The sequence below is a fragment of the Grammomys surdaster genome, unplaced genomic scaffold (genome assembly GCF_004785775.1).
Source record: "Grammomys surdaster isolate TR1022 unplaced genomic scaffold, NIH_TR_1.0 136, whole genome shotgun sequence".
In the NCBI taxonomy this organism is placed as follows: domain Eukaryota; kingdom Metazoa; phylum Chordata; class Mammalia; order Rodentia; family Muridae; genus Grammomys; species Grammomys surdaster.
This window is the reverse complement of record NW_021604594.1, coordinates 1,355,359-1,369,313: the sequence shown is the minus strand read 5'-3', so window position 1 is coordinate 1,369,313 and position 13,955 is coordinate 1,355,359. Positions and strand designations below refer to the sequence as shown.

Sequence of the window (13,955 nt, the reverse complement as noted above, 5' to 3'; positions counted from 1 at the left end):
TGAGAATCAGACCTCAGCTCCTTGTACTTGCCTAGCAGGTAAGTCACTGACTGATCTATCCTCTACTTCTTGCATAAATTTATTTCATTGTTTTATATGTGCTTCCTTAATGATAATAAGAAATTGTTTTTATTACTATAGCTCTATAGCAACTTTTGAAATCCTTCCTTCCTTCCTTCCTTCCTTCCTCCCTCCCTTCCTTCCTTCTTTCCTTCCTCCCTTTCTTCCTTTCCTCTTTGTTTGTTTCTTTCTTCTTTCAAACATAGACCAGTCTCACTGTAGCTCAAGTTGAAACTTTGTTTTGTTTTGTTTTTCGAGACAGCGTTTCTCTGTATAGTCTTGGCTGTCCTGGAACTCACTCTGTAGACCAGGATGCCCTCGAACTCAGAAATCCGCCTGCCTCTGCCTCCCAAGTGCTGGGATTAAAGGCGTGCGCCACCACTGCCCGGCAAGTTGAAACTTTTACTGATCCTCCCGCCTCATCTTCCTGAGTGCTGGGATTGCAAGCTTGTATCACCGTGTTTAGTTTATTTTCTTCCCTTTTAAGCTTATTTTTGATGTTTGGCATTTTTAGCAACTCCTTATGCAGTTTAGGTTGTGTATTTACACGTCGTGGGGCCACTTGCATCCCACTAGCAGTTGGTGGGTCTAACCCTGATTGGAGAACAACTCTTGTGTCCTAGAACACAGGCTATCCAGTTAGGTTCTTTTTGACTCCTTTCAACAATATTTTAGTTCCTTTCAGGGTTTTCACAAAAAAGCTTTTAGTTTTTAGGGCACTAGTTTTGCACTTGTAGTTATTCTTTTTGTTGCTCTTTTTGCTATTGTACAACTGATAAGTCATATTTGTATATTGAACTTGTATACCCTGCAAGATCAAGATCTATGCTCTGTTGTTGTGTCTGTTCTTGTTTGTTAGGTTTTTATTAGTCTTAGTGCAGCTTGATTGGTTTTTGTTCTTGTTGTTTTATTGATACAAAATATCTTTTCATCTATTGAGAGATGGCTTCACTTTATCTGTTTATTATGTTGCTGCTGAACCACACTGGCTGGACCTGTGCAGTTGACTAGAAGCAGCATGTTCAGACCCCTTTGCCTTGTTTGTGGTCTTCTGTCAAGTGTATCTTTAGTTTTGCTTCTCGCAAGGATACTCTTATCAGGTGGAGGAAGCTCACTTCTCTTCCTGTCCTTCAGCTGCTGGTGCCATTAACTGGACAGCACACTCTGAGGTGGATGCATGTGACGTAATGCAGTGTGACTGGCTCATGGCAGGCAGTCACACTGTTTGTTTCCCTTAGCTGCCAACCTTCAAGTTCCTGATGAAAACACTAATTATGAAAGGTGTCATCAGCATGTGATTTTCTTTCTACAGGCCTCACACAGAATAATAATTAAAGATTCATTGCTTGCTTTTCTACAGAGTTACTGTGATCTGATATCTTAAAATGATCATGTTCAGGATTTGCGCAGAGAATGTTTAGTTGTTGTCATAAAAATGAACTTTTCAATATCATAGACTTATACACATATTAATACTTATAATTATTAATACTTATAATTATTCTATTATACATAGAATAATATACACCATAAAACAATACTTTTGCCAGGTGTAGTGGCATATGCCTTTAATCCCAGTACTGGGCAGGCATGGGTACTGTGAGATCAAGGCTAACCTAGTCTACGTAGAAAGTTCTAGGACAGCCAAGGCTATGTAGCAAGACCCTGTCTCAAAACATATAAAGAAACAAACAAAATAAAACAAAGGAAGACTGCTCTTTTCTGAAGTGAAACAGAGGAGTGGATCTTGGGGACAGGGGAGATGGTGGGAAGCACTGGGAGGAGTAGAGGGAGAGGAAACTGCGATCAGATGTAATATATGAGAATAATAATAAAAAAGCACAGAGTTAACTGTTGTCCTGTTTGTTAAGCATCTACCGAGTTTCTCTTTGGCCGTCACGTAAGAATGCTTAATGTTCAAACGTTACAGACAACAGTGCGGTCTTACTTTGTAAGGAAATGGTCTGTTCTGGCAGGGCTGCGGAATTGCTAAGTGCTTGCAGATCACCTGCCAGGTTGGCCGACTGGATAGAGGGAAGAGCGCAATCCTGTACGTGAAATCCCTGCTGTGGACCGAGACGTTCATGAACGTAAGCAGATAGATATGTCAGCAGATTCATACATTTTCTAAATGAATGATAAGGCTTGCTATGTAAGAAACCATCCCATTGTTATTTCTGTGCAGAAGGAGAACCAGAACCATTCCTATTCCCTGAAGTCATCTGCTTCATTTAATATCATAGAATTCCCTTACAAGAATCTTCCGATTGAGGATCTCTTCAACTCCACACTAGTAAGTCTCTGGCTTCGGAGAGTGAATAAAGACAATCCAGACAGCTTGGTTTTTTTTTTTTTTGTTTTTGTTTTTTTGTTGTTTTTTGTTTTTTTTTAAATGGAAGTTTAACTATAATAAGTTAACTATATAAGTTATTGGAAGGATTATATATTTTAGAATCAAAAGCATTTTTTTTTTTTACCTTTTTTAAAATTACGTTTGCTGTGGAGGGGCACATGTGTTCTTGTGGAGGTCAGAGGACAGTTTTCCAGATCTGATTCTCGGACCTGAGGATTGGACCTGGGATATCAGGTGTGATGACAAGGGCCTTTAGTTGACAAGTCATCTCACTGTCCCAGGCTCTTGTCCCATGGTGTTTCTTGACTTCCTTACTCTAGAGTTAGTAGAGCTGGCCCTTTTTCTTTAGCACTTACAGCTGTATTACAGGACTTTAAACTGTTTACCAAATTTTTCAGGGGATAGTTTGGAGTTACTTTCTCCCCATAGTTATAAGGTTGGAAACTAACTACAATAAATAAACATATTTTGAAGATATCTAAGTACTAAAAATAGGATCAGCTGTCATGATCTGTATTGGGTAATTTAGTAGTCATTTTAGTTTAAATCTGACGTCAACCTATTGTCAGAGTTTTGTGTGTGTGTGTGTGTGTGTGTGTGTGTTGGATGCCTAATGTGCACTCACTAAATTATTGCATGAGAAAAAGAACATGATGTGACTACCACTAAATTAATTGTTAGAAGAAAGTCATGTACTCACTGACTAGGCCAGTGAGGTACTTAAGACAGTGTGTTTTCTCCAACAGGTCACCACTAACATCACCTGGGGCATCCAGCCCACGCCCATGCCTGTGCCTGTGTGGGTGATCATCTTGGCAGTTCTCGCAGGGCTGCTGTTACTGGCTGTGTTGGTGTTTGTGATGTACAGGGTGAGTAATGGGCACTGAAGCAGGGGGATAGAGTAGGAGAAAAAGGGACAAAGGACGAAGGGAGTAAAGAAAAGGAGAAACAGAGCCAGGGTGCTGCTGCCTGGTGAGCAGGGCTTATTTCAGCATGGGATACTAAACTAAAACACCATTTGAATTTTCGAGGCAATAATAGAGTCAGTTGTATTTTTAGCATTCTGTTACTTAGCGAGGCCTATGTTTTTCTCTTTAACTGGCAGATGGGCTTTTTCAAACGTGTCCGACCACCTCAAGAAGAACAAGAAAGAGAACAGCTTCAGCCTCATGAGAATGGCGAAGGAAACTCTGAAACCTAACCGTGCATCTTAAGTCGTGCCACTACTGCACTCTCTAAATTTACCACCTTGATGGTAGATTCAAACATCTCTCGGGAAGAATAAAATACCAAGACTGTATTGCTGAGGGCACCCAGCAGCCTCAGTTTACCCACAAGATTGAAATGGATATTTGTCGACTTCTCTTTATAAATAAGTTCAGATTACATTTATTTCACATACACTAATGTGTTTTTAGGCATTTAAGTGATGGGATTTAAATGATTATCTCTGTTCAGTGTACATAAGACAGATAGATAGCACCTGAGTTACCACGTTATATAGCATAGCACCTCTTCAGTTACTGTTTCTAATTTACTATGTGGGGTTTCTCTCTTCGATGCTTTGTTAGGGCAATTAGGATTTTTAAAGCAGTTTAAATTTATACCTTAGCATCGGTAAGTTTGCACAGGTACTTAGAACAGGTACACACTACACTACAGTTGAGTTCATAAGCTACTGAAGACTTTGCAATTGCATGGACTTAGATTTTAATATCATTTACACAGTAGAACTTTTAAAAGACATGATACCCTCAAAATTCTTTCCCGGGGCTCCAGCTCACTTTGAAGCACTCCCTGGGTTTAATTCTCCACACTGGGAGGAAAAACATGAGTTTACTGTCTTAACAGCGGTACAGTATTTTTATATGAAAATTAGGTTTTTATTTATGTGTAGTCTGCATTGTATTTTATTGTATTTTAACTTTTGTAATTTAAATTCTATATCAAATCCTTTAAGTCATTTACTGCAGAAAATTTTATAATTAAAAATACTGGTTAAGTAATAGTGTGGTCTCAGCCCAATGATGATGATTGAAGCTGTTGGAGTTGGAAGTTGTTTCTACAGTACATGTATTTCCTTTGTGTGGCTGCCTGCAATATAGAAAAGCTTGAGAGACTCTCTGTAGGTCTCTAATTGCTCATCAAGAATACGTCCTTTAATTGGACTGGAGCTTTTAATTGGTAGTAATTTATTTTTCTCCTGTCCCTCCTATTTTCCTTCCACTTCAGAACTGAGAGTGGCTCAAGACTGTCTTCATAACCTATAGGAACCTGGATCTCCCGCCCTTACCCCACAAGAAATGCCTGGGATCAACATTCCAAAGGTGGCTGATTGGCTCATTTCTAGCAATAGCATGGGTAATACTTCAGGTTAAGCAAGGCAATATATAAAACTTGCCTCCGCTGTCAGAATAAATCCTAAAAAGGTGTTTTTGTAAGCAGTTCTTATTACTGAAACCTTCTAAAGCTGTCTTACATTTTTAAATTTAAATTATTTTCTAGGGCTTTAATAGAGGCAGCCAAGGAAGCACAGTACGGTCTTAAGTGGCGATGATTTATTCACAGTTCCTCAAGGCCTCGGGATAACTATCAATTATAGCTATTTTTGTGCAATTACATCATATTATGCATTGGAAGTTGAGAATTTTAATAGCTTTTTAAACTGCTGTCCTCATTAAGCAATGGAAAATATTTCTCTTAAATAATTGAATATTTTTCTACACTTTAAAAATAATTGAAGTTTGTCTCACCATATCTTACATGTGCATATGGGTGAGCTAATTTGGAGAATATATTTTCATAACATGAAGCACATTTATGTGAGTTGTACAAATTAGAATATAGACAGAACCCTATATTTAGCTTTAATGAAGTTTTAAATTAATGAGCTTTGTTTTGAAAGATCATAGTTGTATATGCAATAATTATTTTTTAAGCCAATAAATTTAAATTTTTTAAAGAAACATTTTTGTCTTAGGGCCAAGCATCACTTAGAGACTTAGGACCACCACAAAGTCACTAACTTGGTCTATACAAACTATTACCTTCTTTGTCTTTCAACATAATATCTGTTATTCCTGGAAATCAATGAAATTTATTCTTTGGCAATAGAATCAGTATTGGCTGTTACAGTTTTTCCTATTATGGCTTCTATGCCAAGGAATAACTTTCTGTTAGAGATTAAAAGATGTCATAACTTGAAATTATCATAATATGTAGTTTTCAACAATAGTGTGCATTGTCTTTTTAAAAAAATATAAATTTGTATCTCTGTAGAATTAGGAACTGTAATTTGAAAGTTAAGTCTCTGAAAAAATGTTGAGATTCTCTTTATCCCATAACAGCACAGGCATATAGTCAACAAAGTAGCATGAAATTATTTTAGATTCATATTTGTAGCTTACCAAGAATTAAGATTTATTTCCAAGTATAAAATTTTCATAATCTAGTTTAATTAAAGAAATTCATTGATCTAGAGGACACTTGTCACATGTGAGGAATATCAACACTGGTACTGATTTATTATAGTGATATTAATTTTAGTGTTGATACTTTAAAACATCTGTATGAGGGTTACTTCCCCCCCCATGTTTAATTATCATCATAATTCTGATTATGTCCTGAATGACTATGAAAGGTGAAACAGTCAGAATACCTGTATTTTGTCTTAAATCTACCTGTATTACAAAATTACTTACCAATAGTCAATCCTCATGAATACAATATTATTTATATGATGAGGAAAATCTAAGAGCAGATGAGAGAGTTCTGCTGCTCCCTTACAAGAACAGAGTTTCTGTAGTGGGCCTAACCCTAAGGAGGGAATTCAGTGGCAAAGCATATATTGGTAGAGCAGCTGGTTCTTGTAGAGCAATAGAAGGCTAAGGTGGCATCTGTCCCCATGTGAGAGATGCTGGGGAGAACCTCATGGAGAAGGAAAGTAAGTTGTTGTAGAGTATCTGTGTGTGGCCATTGCCTATCTCAATGTCACCTTGTTCTTACTCATGGGTGACTTGTACAGGTAATTTGATGAGTAAAGGGAAATGACAGAAATGTATTATGGGTTCTAAAAAGGCAAATAAAATTGCTTAATGTCTAGTGATTTGTAAAAGGTTTCTTGGAACTTGGTCCTTTGATATGAACCATGAACCTGTGGATATGCCATCTGCAGTATACACTGGCACTCACTGTAATTTCTGATACATCATGGACTTCCTGTGAGGTACTGAATCTTTGAATTCTGTTGTCATTGTTCTCAAGTGCAATATAACAATGTAACAAAACTTAAATATAAGTCACTATTAATTTAGTACGCTTAATCTGAAATTTATTAGTATTTTTTGTTAGCAGAAAAGAACAATTCTGCTGTAGTTGTAGATATACAGGTGAAGTTCTTTGTTTTTTTGCTTTTTTGTTTTGTTTTTTACCTCTAAACCATCCAATCTGGATTTTATTTTACCTGGAAGATGAACTATTCCTTACCAGTTTTAAAACACTTTCAGTATATTAAGGTAACTTGGAAGCTGTGTGTATCAAACTACTTTGCTCTTTAAGTAACATGGAAGATAATTTTCTTTGGCTTCTCTTGTGATCGCCCACATTGGGTGAGACATAAAACGAGTCTCTTCTGAGATCTGTCATTTGCTAACTTGGTTTGAGTTAGTAAAAGCAGGTACCATGTTCTGCTTTGTTTCCAGTGTGTAACTTGTGACTAAATAAACTTGAACATATGGTGCCAGCTTCATGTGTGGATTCTATCCTCTCCTATGATCTCATGTTTCTTAATTACAGGAACCAGCGATAATGCACCAAAACAGTGACTTCAGGGTGCTCCCTACAAGCTCAAAAATGTAAGGATATTAGCTATCTAAAGGAAGGTAACCAACAAACAAATAGCAAAGGGAACCTAGTGTTAAGTCACATTTTTAGGAAGGAAAATACATTCTTAGCATTTCAGTGACTTGAAATAATAGCAAGAATCAGTAAGTGAGATTACTTAAAATTAAAAGGCCTCTGTCCATCAAAGGAAACAGCAGAGAAAAGAGGTTAACTATAGAACCTCAGTTCTATAGTCTCAGTGAAAGTCTCAGTCTGCTTTACAGCCTGCAGACAACTAATATCTAGACTATGTAAAGAACTCAGAAAACTAAACCCCACAAAGCTAAGCCATCCAGTCATTTCAGTGAGCAAATAAAAAACTCAGGCATTTCTGAAAAGGTGAAGTATAAATGGCTGGTAAATAAATGAAAAGTGTTCAATTTTAGCTACCTGGAATGTAAATCAAAACTACATTGAGATTTGGTTTCAGCCTAGTCAGAGGGGTGATTGTTTAAGAGGCCAGCAAACAATCAAGTGCTGGGTAGCCTGTGGAACCGGAACTCCTAGTCAGAGCTGGAGAGAATGTAAACCAAGGTAGCTACTATGGAAATCAGTATGGAGGGCCCATGATAATTGAAAAATACAACTCTCATATGACTCAGCTCTAGCAGTCCTGGATAGCTAAGCACAGTGAATACAGCTGGTCACCCATGTTAATTGTGGCACTATTCAATCAATACTCTTACAATAGCCAAGCTACGGGATCCTTCTAGGAGTTCATTGGTGGATAGACGGGTAAATGAATTTATATTAGGGTTTATATTTGTACTAGGATTTTATTCTGCAATAAAGAATGCTATTATTTTCAGGAAATGGAGATGAAATTAAGTAAAACCAAAAAGACGTTTGTTGCATGGTTTCTCTCATCTGTTGATCATAGCACACGTACAGAAAACAACGTGAATGTTGAACGGGAAAAGGAAGGCAAACCGTGGGAAGGGAGGGTGAGGAGAGAATAGCACGGGGTTTATTCGTCGTACTTGATACACTTGAGAAATGTCATTGTGCAACCCACTGCTTTGTACACTGAAATTCACCAAGAAAAGAGAAGTACTTAGGGTAAATAAAAATTTGTCGGAAAGATAAGAATCTTTTCATTTCTAAGCAACTGGTCTTCAATTTTTATTGCATTGAACATTATTATTTTTTACTTCACCAGGTTGCTTTAAATAATATACATTTACCTGTAAAAGTATGAGCCAATTTCAGTTAAGTTATTGATCTTTTCATCTTTGTTTATGTTTCTAAGCCATCTAAAATAGTATTATACAGGACCCAAACACTGTTTTATTGTTATTTTTATCCATATGGGTCTTATTCTTTTTAATCTTACTTAATTCTCTCTTTATTAATTTCAAACTATGTCTGCTATAATTTTTTTATACTCTCTTTCTTCAGCATGTAATCAGAATTTTTTTTACCTGATCAGAAGTTTGTCTGTGCTTGGCTTTCTTCTGTATGTTTTTTTTTTTTTTTTCCTTTTTTCCCCCCTGGCTTTTGATATTCAGTTTAGACCTCATGCTCTCTGTTCCACCCCACTTTACAGGTGAGAGGCGTTTCCCCCACCCAAATTGGTGGGTTTTGTTCCTGGCCTTTTGATGTGGCTCCTGTGTCAAACCTTACTTCAGCTCTAAGCTTGGATCTGTCATGTTTGGATTCCGTGCCTAACACATTGGATACCAACTGTAATAGTATAGTTTTTCTACAACTGCCTTTGCTCTGAACAGGTCTCTGAAGAAGACCAGCTATATTTATTAAAAGCTTTAGGCACTAAGTTGGGCAGATTCTGATCTATTCTAACCCAACTATGCTGGCCTGACCTATTTCCCAGCCTACTTTGCTGGAGTTGGTCTGGTGCTACTATATATTCAAATACTAAATTCTGGTCTCCAGGATCTTGTTGCTCCCTTACAGGAGATCCTTATGTATACCAAGTGATGCTACATAACCTTTCTCCCCCAAGTTAATTGGTCAGTAGATGGCTAAAGCCTGTGATTGGTTGGTAAGTGGATTTCCAGGTACCTGGCTTGAGTTCTCAAGTAGAGAGGGGACGAAGAAAACATGGAGAGAGGAGGGTGCTGCCATGAAAGGAGGTGGACCAGAAGCATGTGACAAGAGAAACAGCAAGTAAAAAGGGACATATGGCTGGGGTATAAATTAGAATAGCTCAAAACCTGCCCAATCTAGGCTAACAGCTTGTAAATAAAATACTTGGATTGTGTGTCTTTTATACAGGGCAGCTAGACTAAATAATTATTTTTATGTACTTTTCAGCCATGTGTCCCATTACCTGCCATCTTGGTCTTGCCCTGGCCTCCTTCTCCATCTATGTCCTCATGTTTCATAATAATGACAATGCCAAGTCCAGACTGCACCCAGATCTTTGGGTACAGAAATCAGCATAGGAATACAGTGCATGAAAGCATCCCTCAACACGTACCTCTTTATGCATCTCTAATTCTAGTGGAATAAGACACTCCTAATACTTGAATCCATACGAATCCATATGGCTCCTATATTTCAAATGCCATGCCGCGAGGTTGGTGATCAGTGTCAAGACCCTTAACTGGTAAAACAAACAAACAAACAAACAAAGAAACAAAAAAAACAGCACGTGCTACAGAATCTGAAACATTGCTGACCCCACAAACTTCAGACAAGAAAAGCTCCACACAGACGATGTGTCCTAAACAAATTTTTGAGGAGAGTGCTTCAAGAGTGCTGTTGTAGTGTAGAAATCTCCTCGCAAATGTCTGAGGAGATGGGCAAAGCAAGCCGGATGTCTATATATTGTACAACGGAACACACTGAAACCACATTAGTGTACAGTTTTAGGTTTCCTGTCCCGATCTGATAGTTACAGAACTGAAGTGGCAGGAAAGTAACACATATCGGTCATGACTTTTTAGAAATGTCTGGATATTAAAATATTTGTTAAAGTGGAGCATTTTATAAGGCTTACCAGGAACGTTGCTGACGTTATTGTCATTTTAAATACGGTTGTCCTAGATTACTTTTCTCATCAGACCTTTTTTTTTTTTTAACATTCAGAGAACTTTATTAGGTGGAATTTGGGCAAGAGAAAACCCTGAATCAGTTGTCCACCTGGTTCAGGACAACTGGTGTAGAGGAGCCTTTGTTTGGAGACAGGCTTTCACTGAGATGGAAGCAGATCTTTGATTTCTTTATAAGGGCGCTCACTGGCTGAACATCTCTGAGACCTAGTTCAGATATTTTTTTTAAATGGTTGGTCAGAAAAGACAACTCCCTACAGCAGGACCAGACCCAAAGCAGAAGCCCCTGCTGTGCTTTGGGCACCAGGCTTATGCTGGACAGGGGTCATTTCTTTTATTTTCAGATTAAGATTTGTTGGAAGGGGCACCATGACAAATGACAAAAGGATTAGTTTTTCAAAAACAAGTATGAAGTAATTACAGAGGGAAAAACATAATGGTTCACAGGGAATGAGATAAGTCTTGATTCTTCATTGGTACTGACCCAGCCCCAAACCACCAGTCCTTCAGTGACACACCTAGCAGCCCACTGAGCTGGGGCCACATGGAAGTTCATCAGACCTTTTTTACCCAAAGAAAGTTCTTGCAAATGAGAGACTGTTTATTGGAAAGGATGCTTGTCTGAGTTACGTATGTAGCTTCAGTTAACCGGAGCTGGAGAGACGACTCAGTGTCAAGGAGCTGTAAAACACTGGGCACATTATAATTTGGTTTTTGAGGTTGGGTACTAGAAGTCTTGGCCCTACAGTAAAAGTTTGGTAAAGGATTATGCATTTACTTACTTTAGGATAAAATCACTGTTTAAGATACACTTCAGATACTGATTTGTTTGTTTGTTTATTTGTTTTTTCCAGACAGGGTTTTACTATGTAGCCCTGGCACACCTGTAACTCACTCTGTAGACCAGGCTAGCCTGGAACTCATAGAGATCCCCTTGCCTCTGCCTCCTGTTGGGATTAAAGGCCTGTGCTACCACTGCCCAGCCGAGTTACTTTCTAGAGCTGCTCTGAGTATATAGGGAGAGAATGTTTGTAAATACCTGTTATTTTACTTTACATAGACATTTTCATATTCTTGACAACAGTAATTCTCCACCACTGAGCAGCCAGCCTGCTGTCTCCATCATGTTGGAAACATGGAGAGGGACAACCTTAAGAATGAGGAGGGTGGGAAGCAAGCAGCTCAAGGGTTCAGTCAGCTTCAAGGTGAAGAGTGCTGTCCAGATGAATGAGACAGGTTATATGCAGAACTTCGCTCGGGCATGCTAACTACAAAACACTCTAGTTTGTGAAAGTTGGGGTCCTTCAGTGTAGCTCTAGCCTTGATGTTCCGACAGCTGATCTTGATAACGTCATAAACCACCCAAGATCTCTATCCAGCAGCTGAGACCTCCAATTAGATGTAGCCTACCCTGTCCCGGTCAACTCCCATCAACCATCTCTGCTGACTCTAACCTTAAGTACCAGTTCCCCCTGCCTTTCCTCTTGTTTTCAGGATCATGCATTGTGGCACTTCCCATTTTTTTGTTATTTGATTTTGTTTTTTATCACCAATGTCTTCAATGTGTTCATCTCTTTTCCCTGTCTTTCCCCCTCCAATCTGTCTTTCATGCTGATAGCAAAACGATCCTTAAAGTAGAAAAAAAGCATGGTCGGTCGTTGTCTCTCTCCTGATCCACCTTCAGAATGGTCTTCAGTGTAGATCTCTGCTTGCTTACATAGCATCCAAGATTGCTGCAGTTGCCATCTGTGAGATGCAGGAACAGCGCCCTACACAGTAAGCAGAAGTGTCTGCTAGATATTTTTAAACAGCTTAACAGTCTGCACTCCTTTCATTGTAGAAAAGGGTAAGTCCTCTGGTAACTGCTTTCCCAACTTAAACTTTCCCAAGTACATTGGCTTTTATGCATCTGTCTCTGTTTCTGTCTGACTCTGTTTTTCTGCCTCTGCCCCGCCCCCCATTCCAGTTTTTAGATGACCTGTTCACTACCATTTCTGTGTGAATTGTTATTTTGTATAGCCTACCTTCCCCAGTGTCTTTCACAGACCATACTTAGTTTCGTTCAACTCTGTGTAAACTCCAAATGCCTGTATTGCTTCTGTTGCAACCACCACAATGGACTATATTTTGCTTATATATTCATTGCCTTATCTTAACAGGTAGTAAGCATTTGGAATGAAAGGATTCTATTTGACTTATTCTAAGCTTCTGACTAAACGCACAGTGAACACCTAGTTCAGTATTTGTTAAGTAAGACTTTTTTTTTTTTTTTTTAGTTTTTTTGTTTGTTTGTTTGTTTTCTTTTTGAGACAGGGTCTTTCTCTATAGCCCTGGCTGTCCTGGAACTCACTACGTAGAACAGGCTGGCCTTGAATATCTGCCTCTGCCTCCTGACTGCTAAAATTAAAGGTGTGAGCCACCACATCTGGCAAGATGTTAAAAAACAAAACAAATAAAAAAAAACCCTCCAAACACATGAAAAGTATAGGTTACAATAGAAAAGGTTTAATTAGGAATAATTTAGGATGAAGAAAAAAATCTTCATTCAAGTAGAAAAAGAAATCTGGAGAATATCAGTTTATCTCGTAAGTGGGCCATGGGACCGCACAAAGTATTCTGTTAAAGGAGCCTGGTTTATCAACCACGGATGTCTCATTGCTTTAGAATGTAATCGATATACCACCTTTTGTACCTCGGGGTCAAGTGAGAGGGACTTTATTCCACTTTGTACATTTTCCTGCTGCCTCGGTAAAGATTAAGAGTCTGAAACTCTTTCCTGCTAGTCTCCGCCTAGCTAAATGCCTGGGCACCTGCATCACCTCGCAGAGCCCTTGCTGGGTAGCCATAGGACTCAGTCCCCCGCTCGCCCCTCCCGGCGGTCACGTGCGCTAGGGTGCGAAAGCCCGCTCGCCACCCTCCTGCGGGTCCGCTCCTCCTCCTCCCGCGGAGGCTGTGCACCGCAGACGGCGCGAGGGGGAGCGAGCGAGCGGGCGCGGCCGGGTTCCGCAGCCCTGGCGCCCGCCGCCGCCCGCAGCCCCGCAATATGCCTCCGTGGCTCCCTGGCTCTCCGCCATGGCGAGGCTCTGCCGGCGCGTCCCCTGCGCCCTGCTCCTCGGCCTGGCCGCGGTGTTGCTGAAGGCGCGGCTGGTCCCCGCGGCCGCTAGAGCCGAACTCAGCCGCTCGGACCTCAGCCTCATCCAGCAACAGCAGCAGCAGCAGCAAGAGCAAAAGCAGCGGGAGGAGGCGGAGGAGGAGAGGCTGGAGGTGCCTGGGGCATACTCTACTTTGGCGGCTCCAGGTACGTCTCAGCATCCTAGCCCTGCTTTACATCCGTACCAGCGTTAGCGCCTGGCTTCCCGGGATTCATAGCTCCTTCTTCCCTCCGCTTTAGCCTATCCTTACTGATCTCAATCCCTTCGCGTCTTCCCAGGTTGTCCATTCGGCCTTTGGCTCTTTGCTGTGGAGGGAGCACTGCAGTGGGCTTTAGAAGGGTCGGGGACTGGGGGCTGGTCATGGTGGGTGCCTGCTTCCATTATTCCACTAATCTTTTTATTTTCCCTCTCTTCTTTCTGTACACACACACACACACACACACACACAACACACACACACACACACACACACACACACACACACACACACACACA

The 13,955-nt window shown here is 39.9% G+C and overlaps 2 protein-coding genes across 3 annotated transcripts in view; both read left to right on the top strand.

Moving 5' to 3' along the window:
- Nucleotides 1-7,155, top strand: part of Itgav (integrin subunit alpha V) — a 77,860-nt gene extending 70,705 nt beyond the window's left edge. For both annotated transcript variants that reach the window (XM_028762897.1, XM_028762898.1), the window contains exons 27-30: nucleotides 2,037-2,150; nucleotides 2,246-2,353; nucleotides 3,160-3,282; nucleotides 3,519-7,155. In XM_028762897.1, the coding sequence (XP_028618730.1) occupies nucleotides 2,037-2,150; nucleotides 2,246-2,353; nucleotides 3,160-3,282; nucleotides 3,519-3,614 (441 nt within the window). In that variant the 3' untranslated portion in view covers nucleotides 3,615-7,155. The remainder of the gene's footprint in view (nucleotides 1-2,036; nucleotides 2,151-2,245; nucleotides 2,354-3,159; nucleotides 3,283-3,518) is intronic.
- A 6,225-nt stretch (nucleotides 7,156-13,380) lies between these two features.
- Nucleotides 13,381-13,955, top strand: part of Fam171b (family with sequence similarity 171 member B) — a 55,782-nt gene continuing 55,207 nt past the window's right edge. Inside the window, exon 1 of the mRNA XM_028763007.1 lies at nucleotides 13,381-13,606. Coding sequence (XP_028618840.1) covers nucleotides 13,381-13,606 — 226 coding nt within the window. The remainder of the gene's footprint in view (nucleotides 13,607-13,955) is intronic.